The sequence below is a fragment of the Dreissena polymorpha genome, chromosome 11, assembly GCF_020536995.1.
Source record: "Dreissena polymorpha isolate Duluth1 chromosome 11, UMN_Dpol_1.0, whole genome shotgun sequence".
Lineage (NCBI taxonomy): Eukaryota > Metazoa > Mollusca > Bivalvia > Myida > Dreissenidae > Dreissena > Dreissena polymorpha.
This window is the reverse complement of record NC_068365.1, coordinates 2,931,658-2,940,429: the sequence shown is the minus strand read 5'-3', so window position 1 is coordinate 2,940,429 and position 8,772 is coordinate 2,931,658. Positions and strand designations below refer to the sequence as shown.

At 32.9% G+C, this 8,772-nt stretch overlaps 1 protein-coding gene and 1 long non-coding RNA gene across 2 annotated transcripts; one reads left to right on the top strand and one right to left on the bottom strand.

Annotated features, from left to right (window-relative positions):
• The first annotated feature begins 1,592 nt into the window (after positions 1–1,592).
• LOC127850748 (uncharacterized) lies at positions 1,593–2,419 on the top strand. The gene is made up of 3 exons (XR_008035433.1): positions 1,593–1,669; positions 1,796–1,857; positions 2,246–2,419. It is a non-coding gene; the product is annotated as an uncharacterized LOC127850748 (long non-coding RNA).
• A 328-nt stretch (positions 2,420–2,747) lies between these two features.
• Positions 2,748–8,379, bottom strand: LOC127851142 (putative nuclease HARBI1). The gene is made up of 7 exons (XM_052384720.1): positions 8,173–8,379; positions 7,190–7,263; positions 6,718–6,783; positions 5,780–5,971; positions 4,978–5,050; positions 4,392–4,573; positions 2,748–3,772 (listed from the first exon to the last, which is right to left on the bottom strand). Exons 1-7 carry the CDS (start codon positions 8,377–8,379, stop codon positions 3,550–3,552), a joined length of 1,017 nt encoding a protein of 338 aa, XP_052240680.1. The 3' UTR covers positions 2,748–3,549.
• Between the last annotated feature and the right edge of the window lie 393 nt (positions 8,380–8,772).

The window sequence follows — 8,772 nt, the reverse complement described above, 5'->3', positions numbered from 1 at the left end:
CATTTATTAGTGATTGCGCAATAAAAAACACCACCTTTTCGTAATTTTATCAAAAACTGGATTTTTCCAGATATGACGAAAACGCCAACAGGTAGATCACATTCTGGTCCATATACATGTCAAATATTTCAGCACAAGTGTTGGGCCAGTTTTCAAGACTCCCAAATCGCGGCTATAACCAGGAGGCCGTTTTATCAACATATCTTATCTTAGCGGATCTTATCTTAAATCCCTCACTTACGATTTCATTTACGATCCGTTAATATACGTTTTATGAACGTTGTCGTAAGTATCGAGTCGCAGCTAAGATTTAAGCTAAGCGTACGATCTGAAATAACGCGAACCGTTCGAAAACGTCATCACTCGATTTCCCGCGTTATGTCAAAGTCGTCTGTTGTCATAACAAGCAAGATGGCCGACAAAATGAACAAGGGGAAACGATCGCCTGTTTAGTGCAGGCATGCACGGACAATAACTCGTTATTGGTCAGTAAAATGACTATTGAAGTGACGAACAGGAAAAAAGAAGAATTCTGGGCGGACACCTGTGAGAAGTACGTATAGTAAATGTATCGACATCGTTTCTTAAAAAAATATTTAAGCGATTTATGTCTGTCAATGTTTATCATAATTGTTCCGATTTATTTTATTTAAATTCATATTTTGTACCTTACTCAACAAAATGAAAAAGTTTGTATGCATGTTTGCATGTTGATGTTAGTTAGAAAATAAGCGGAATCATAATTTACCGCGTTTGAACTTAGGTTACATTGACAAGCTGCTAGTGTATGCTTATATAATAAAAAAATTAGCAGACGAATAATCGAGTTTTTTCGATGATCAATCAATATATTATTAATATGCAGTAAATTTGAAGGAAGCATTGCATATTATTAATATTGTGTTTGTTTTTAGGGTAAATACAATTTTAAAGGGATATAATAAATTATCTCCCTTTTCTAAAGTTGTATTCTCATCTTCAATTTCTTACACATTTTTGCTTCCTACGGTATACATGTATATATTTATCTTGGTACATTAGAATGCGTACTGTATAATAATGTTTTGGCATATCATGTACGACCCAGTGTGCATTATATTTCATAAATTATTAATTAATTTCAATTGTATTTGTAAACACACATCTAAAACTAATAAATTTCAGAGTGAACAGCGTTGGCTTGAGCAGCCTCGAAGTTGACGAAATAATAAAGAAGTGGACGGACCTTAAGGTACACAAACTAATGAAATCTCATGATTCTTTCCACAAAATGATTATAAAAAATTCACAATGTTAGTCACTAATAAGATTTTAAACATGAAATTCATGTTTAATTTGTGTAATCTAAAGTGTGTATGTCAAATAACTTTTATACTCTTCTTAAGAGTCAAGCGAAAAAAAAGAAAAGAACAGGCGGCGGGAAGCGAGTCTAACAGGAGGCGGCAAAACCAGCATCTGTCTCACAGACTGGGAGCAGAAATTTAAATTTGAACTTTGATCTATACATAGAAGCATACCGTAATTAACCTTTTCATATCGATATTGCACGGATTAATAATTGGCTTCAATTGTTGTTGTTCCTGTTTTCTATTGAAGATAGTAGCCATTCTACCAGAAGAAACACTGGTGGGAATCGACGGTGGATTAGACACGTTTCAGTCCAGTTCATGTATGTCATTACTTTTTATATATTCTGACATATATATCATTATTATTACGTATATTTATGCATCATGCATCAATAAATCGCTTATTTTGTTCATCTGTTAAGTGTTTTAATTGAATTTCTTTTCAGGCTCTAAACAACAAGCATGTGTTGACGAGGAAACCTCAAGCATTTCAATTGGCCACGAGTTGGTAAGATAATTAATCGAAAACAAAGTATACTTATGGCACATTTATTATTGTAGGAGTGTCAATGTTACTAAGCAAATAAAATATAAAAGGTCTAGCAATGTGTGTCATAATAACAAATTAATTATGCGGCATAAAGTTCGTTAAAGTTTAAGTTACTTAATTGCAGTTACGATTGTAATAAATAGGCTCCATCAAAATATCTTTGTCATTGAATGTACTTGTTTGCATATATGACATAAAAATTATTGGTTTCTTACTTGTAACTTATTAAGTTGTGTGATAATACATTTTTAATACTATATCCAAAAAAAAATTGTGCATACATTTAAACCTAAATTTCACAATTCATTTTCACAAATGTTCAATATTAAATAATTTGTTGCTGCAGAACATTGTCTGATGTGCAGCTAGCACAATACACGTTCTTCATTGAACAAACAGAAACAACCCGGTTAAAAAGAAAATTGATGGAACAACAAATTCAGACACAAAAGGCTGCGGAGCAGTACTTCATTGAAAGCAAAAAAAACCTTGCCCAAAATGTATTAGATAATTTTTTAGAACAGTAAGTCAAATTATTATATTAGTATCTAAACTATCTTTGATTTAAATAAAAACATTAATATAATGACCTCATTATGCTTTTTACTTTGCAAGGGCTCATGGATTGAAGCTTATTGACATGTCTGTCTTTATATACATCATTTACACAAATGTATGCTAAACCAGTTTTTAAAAAATCATTAGTTTATGCACATCTCTTAATGTTACATTAATGTTACAATGTTACCATTTTAGCATCACTTTGCATTACAAATAATTTGAAACAAGACATGTATTTTATTTTCAGATAGTGTTCCACTTCCTTTGTCTTTGGAGGCGAAGAAAAATGTACTGTTATGTTTATTAGCTAAGTATTAAAGGAATAGAATTTATTTCCACTTTGTGATAATATGAAGGAAACATGAAAACATCACAAGCATTGGAAAAACTAAATGTCACAAGATGGGTTTGTGAAACACTATGTCCCCATATATTTGACATTTGACCTTGAAGGATGACCTTGACCTATCACCACTCAAAATGTGCAGCTCCATGAGATACACATGCATGCAAAATAGGAAGTTGCTATCTTCAATATTGCAAAAGTTATGGCAAATGTTAAAGTTTGACGCAAACAAACACACATACCAACAGACAGGGCAAAACTAATATGCCCCCCACTATAGTGGTGGGGGACATAAAAATTGTGTCTTATAAAAAACTACAAAAAAAAGACATAGAAATTTTCAATAATAACATTCTTGCAAAGCTTTTCACCAAATTTGAACATAGCTTAAATATTGTTCACAGAAATATGACCTGACTTTTATCAACAAATAGTTATATGCATGAAGCCCCACATGGATAGAGCACAATGGCTTACATAGAGTACTTAATGTACATGTGAGGTTGATTGGTGATTGTCGGCTCAGGTACTACTTTAAAGTACCCTGGGTACTCTTAAGTATACAACAAAATACCCCAGGTCCAGAAAACATACTAAAAAGTACCCCTGAACATGGTGGGGTGCCTTTAAGCGTATTTTCCATATCTGGGCTACATATTAGTATACACATGAGTACCAGGGGTACTTTTTAGTAGTACCTGGGCCGACAAAGACCAAATAAGCATGTGAACTTTGAACAGCAGCTACATAAATAAGTGAATAATTTGATGTCTGTATGCTGCTGCATGACGGTCATGTTGAACTTGTGGGGCAGCGTGATCAACATCATCAGCCTCCTCAATAGGTTCTTCAGGCAGTGGCACTTGCCGATCGACACACAAGTTGTGAAGACGCATACATGCTGCAACTACTTGGCAGCATTTGTCTGGCCGCATGTATAAGCATCCTCCAATTTTATGTAGACATCTGTTATTGGAGAATACAAATCAATATGATCTAAAGATTTAATTACAATGTCCAATTAATTATTATACTAATGTTCATAATGAATAAAATTTTGTTAAAATACATCTTGAGATATTAATGAAATTTAACACTTAAATGGGTAAAACAATGAATAAATAAAACAAAAAATCTACTAATTTACGACATCCATTTCTATCAACATCTGGACATGTATATGTAAGCAACTTTTAAATCTTTATCAAATGTTTTTTTACTACATGTGTCTCCTTCACTGATTCCCAACTTGTCACATTAATATACATGTAAACAAACACATCAATCAGTCATTTCAAGAGCATTGTTTTATCACAAAATTTTATATGTGCTTAAAAAATGAAAAAATAACACATTTGATTTAACATTTTGTACAACTGCTATTCATTTTAAAAGATCAACGGCATATTTTCAGCATACAGCAGTCACAGTTTAGGGTTTTATCAAAAGATGTACAGACAGACAGAGAGGATTTGTCAATAAAATATATTCTGTGGGAAGATTCATTGTGCTTAATTAGTGTCATATGTTGATTAACTGAATGTTTTTGGAACTAAATTAACGTACATGTAGTATATATACATACCTAAATCTACTCTTGAGAACTCCAAAAGCCCTCTCCACCACCATCCGCCCACTTGATTGGGCATTGTTGTATCGTAACTCTGCATCTGTTGTAGGTCTAAGTAATGGCGTCAACATATATTTTTTCAAGGGATAGCCCGAGTCGCCCAGCAAGTGCCCTTGGTGGTGTTCTTCCAGAAAGGTCTAATACAATTTTTAAAATAATCTAGGTTAACGTTTGAACAATCATCGCTAAAGTGTATCTGAAGGATGCTCATAAGCTTAACGAAATACTTTATTAATATCAATTGTAAATTCAACAAAGATATACATATGTTATGTGTTGATACAGTTTTTACAGATATAAAGTAATATAGTTAAAACTACTCTGTTTTTAAAAGCCATGATCATGTTATTCAAGTAATGAAAATTAAACTTAAAACACAATATATTTTATTAATTAAAGTTCATTCATTAAAAAAGAAAAATTGCATCATCATTCCAGAAGCATTTCAGTTTTTCCTAGCCTTTAGTTCTTTAAAGTGTATGCATATACTATTTCCATGAAAGCACGTACTAGATATATATATATATATATATGTTCATACCTTCAACCCACAGCTGTCAAAGGCAGAGGCATCATGCGTAGACCCAGGCCATTTCGACACAATGTCAATGAACCTGCAAATAACCTATACTTTAAGATGTTAAAATGTAATTCAATTAATTGCGGTATATGATTGAGGGAATCAATGTTATTCACATGTAACACATACACTATTAGTTACGCGGTTTCTGACTGACATTGTACAGTGTGATAGAGGGTCATTAAAATAACATTGGGCAAAAGTGACACACAATTCACTTTGCTACAATGTATATCACTGTGTGGTTTCAGTAAGAGGCCTTGTAACACATTTATATTAAGGACACAATTGTGAAATAAATGAGAAAAAAAATTGTAAAGTGGATATGGTGTCTGACTACTCGTCTAGCAACCGAGACATCACATGTGCGATCCCCAATCCATGTGTTTTCTCAAGAATTGATAACAAAACAAAACAGTACTGGCCCTCTCCATAAAGCAGACTAGATAGTTGCCTAGTTTTTGTATGTAATGCATCTTGACTGTTAAGAATGTATTCTTAAATATGAAGATATCAGCACTAACTGCAAGCAAAACTGTCTTTTATGCACTTAAGATTTTTTTAAGTATTTGTGTTAATCCCTGTGAAACCTGTTGATCCTGCACCCTGTTATATCTACCCTGCTAAGACGTTTCAAGATAAAACCTATTTAAGTTTTTGAAATATGCTTCGGACAATGATAACAACTGCCGTATTTCATGAAACCAGTTGTGCTACATTTTCTTAACAAAAATGAATACAGAATATTTATAGTTTAATGTACCTGGCTTTGTGGTCCACAACTGATTGGACGTTAATGGCATGGAAGCCTTTACGACACACATAAATGGCTTCATTTGCTGCTGGGGCAATTATTGGAATAAGTGTTCCATCAATTGCACCAATTGTATTTGGAATGCCACATTTTTTTTTAAATCCTTGTTTGACAGAAGCAAGTGCCATTCCAATTGGAAACCTGTAAAAAATTGCACTATGTTATAATTAACAGTTTCTTGTTAAACTGTAAAAAAAAAAGAGAAATACACATTTGGCAACAAAACAAAAGCATGTGTTACAAATAACATTTTTAAACACTAAGAATGTTTAATCATACATATTACAGGTAAAATATTGTGTTGAGAATTCTCAATGACCACCATGTTGCCAGTTTTAATTAAATAAATTTATCAAAATAATATTTTTTTGGAAATTGATTGTACACATAATAAAGTGTTAGATATATTATGAACAAAACATAAGTGAAAAGTTAAATCAATGAGTTTAAACCTATTTATTTAAAGTCAATTGCATAGAAAGTACTAACATGTACTTATTTGAAACGCTCTCGAGTCCGTTTCCTGTGCCTAATCAAATACTTGGTGTCTTTGACGTTGATCTAATGAACGCTCCCACACTGGGGAATGAACCCGTGACCTCCCAGTTGCTAGGTAGACAACATATCCATCTAGCGACCGGGAGGTCACAGATTCGATCCCAATTGTGGGAACGTTCTCCCCTAAAGTCACCAAGTACTGGTTTAGGCCCAGGAAATGAGGGAATTACAAATAAGTAGTAAGTCAGAAGTAGTTAAATCAATTAAATACTAAATCAAATATAAATTGTTCAACAGTAATTTAATATTAAAACCAGTTCTTTGAAAGTTTTCAATAAATATTAACTCATTAATAAGTTTTAATATGAATTTAAAACAAACATGCTTACTTTACATTATCAATTCTTAAATTGACAGCATCAACAAAGGCTGCAATAATATTGCATGCACTGGACCTGAAAAACAATTCATTTCACAATAATTTGACTATAGCTGCTCATACTTTAAGAACAAACTATTAATGTTTTATGATGCCCAAAATAAGGTTATTAATGTTTTAGTTAAATGACATTAAAACATGTCTTATTCCATTAAAAGATCAACAATGATGTACATAGAACTGTAACACTATTCAGGAATCCACATAATTAGTTTTTATGTAGATCTTTTTACAGAACACATTGATTCATAACCTGTTGTTTCTCATGTTGAAAGTGTAACATCAGTTTCAAAAGGAACATTATTATATAATAAAACATACATTGATATACTTTTAAATTGAAATTATTATGTATTATTATGTATTAATTCACAATACATTCCTTCCTTATAGTGTATCTACTATCTTATGCGAAAAATTACCTGCTAATTCCATGAAGGTCAGCAACCTCAGACAGAAAATCACCTTTCGCCAAGTACCCTAGACTCACAAGCACCTACCAATATAATGCACAAGAGTTTGTTTCAAATATGATCATTTAATACAATCACACAAAACAAATATAAGTAAATCAGACAAACGGGAATGATGAAAAGTTAGCAAGTATTATTTAAACTTAACATCCTTGCAAATTTGGTACTTATTTTTACACTGATGGGTATTTCAATTGTCTGTGATTATTGAGCATATAACAGTACATCACACAGAGACGTAGTTGTTTTATAATAAAATGCATGTCTGACAACCAATTCCAGATTATTATTTTTTATTGAAATATATTCAATTGTGGTGTGGTCAATATAGACCACCTTGGCTACGTGAAAATGTGAATCAACCGCTGTGCTAACCAGACATCATTGTGGGATTGAAGTTGCTCAGCTGAACATATTCGTGTTCATGTATTTTGTAAATTCCTATATCTTATTTTGACAGAACATTGATAATGCTCATGTATGATAAGTTTAAGACTTCTTATCATCAGGGAAGATATTCCAGACATTATACCGTGAATCATTACAACTACAACAACTTTAAAACTTTATCTGAACAAAAACAAACTGTGTCGAAAACAAACTTGTTAAGCAACGTTCGAAATATGTAATGTCCGACTACTATTTCAACCTTTAAAATTCAAGCTATAATGGCAATGAAACTGTCGTACTTTAAAAGAAACGATAGAACATTTGGTTTTATGAAAATCGAGCAAATGAAAAGAAATACTTATCCTTTAAACGGCTAGACAATCCATTATCATACAAATTAAAAACAAGTTTATTCTCTCTTGTCATGGCGACTCTAATTATGCCCCTTGGACGTAGCGATTTATAAACCGAATTTATAAAACGCTATCACATGAAAGTAATCTCCATTGAATATGATGGATTGAGAACAAATGGATGCAAACCTGCGTTAGGACAGGTATGGACTTCGATCTTCTCGTCGGTTTTTGTAGATCGTACCTTAACAAATCGACAAGCCGATAAATGGATTGTCGATCTAATCGATAGCGACACAATATTTCAGCGTCTCTAAGATCACTGAACCCCTTTCTTTGTCGAAACAGCCTCCTTTCTCTCGGTCGTGCGACGTCTAACGCTCCTATGGCCGCCATAATAAGAACGCTAAGAGTGGTCTCATCTCTCTTGGTAAACCATCGTCTAAAGCGCGTGCGGCGGCCATGCTTAGTACAATTTACGAACGCTAAAAGTGGTCTTACCCAGTCGTAGCTTTCAGCACAAATCTTACGACATCTTAGCTGCGATTTCTTTGATAAAACGGTTCGCAGTACTTACGATAAGCGTACGACAAAATCCTACGAATCTTACGTAAGATCACACTAAGATATGTTGATAAAACGACCTCCTTAACATACTTTAGTCGCCATTATCATTCGTTCAATTGAACGTCATCAAATGATGACGTCAATATAGCACTCATTCCATATGTGCGATTGCTAAGTAAGATGCTAATCAATCGTAACTCCTCGTAAATTAAATTCTTTGAT

What these genes read in the sequence shown, in the direction of transcription:
- LOC127851142 (XM_052384720.1), bottom strand. Translation starts at nt 8,379, where the DNA reads ATGGCGGCCATAGGAGCGTTAGACGTCGCACGACCGAGAGAAAGGAGG. An exon ending in CCATACCTGTCCTAACGCAG is followed by an intron (nt 7,264 to 8,172) that starts GTTTGCATCCAT and finishes TTATATTGGTAG; the next exon opens with GTGCTTGTGAGTCTAGGGTA. An exon ending in TTAAGAATTGATAATGTAAA is followed by an intron (nt 5,972 to 6,717) that starts GTAAGCATGTTT and finishes AATTTTTTACAG; the next exon opens with GTTTCCAATTGGAATGGCAC.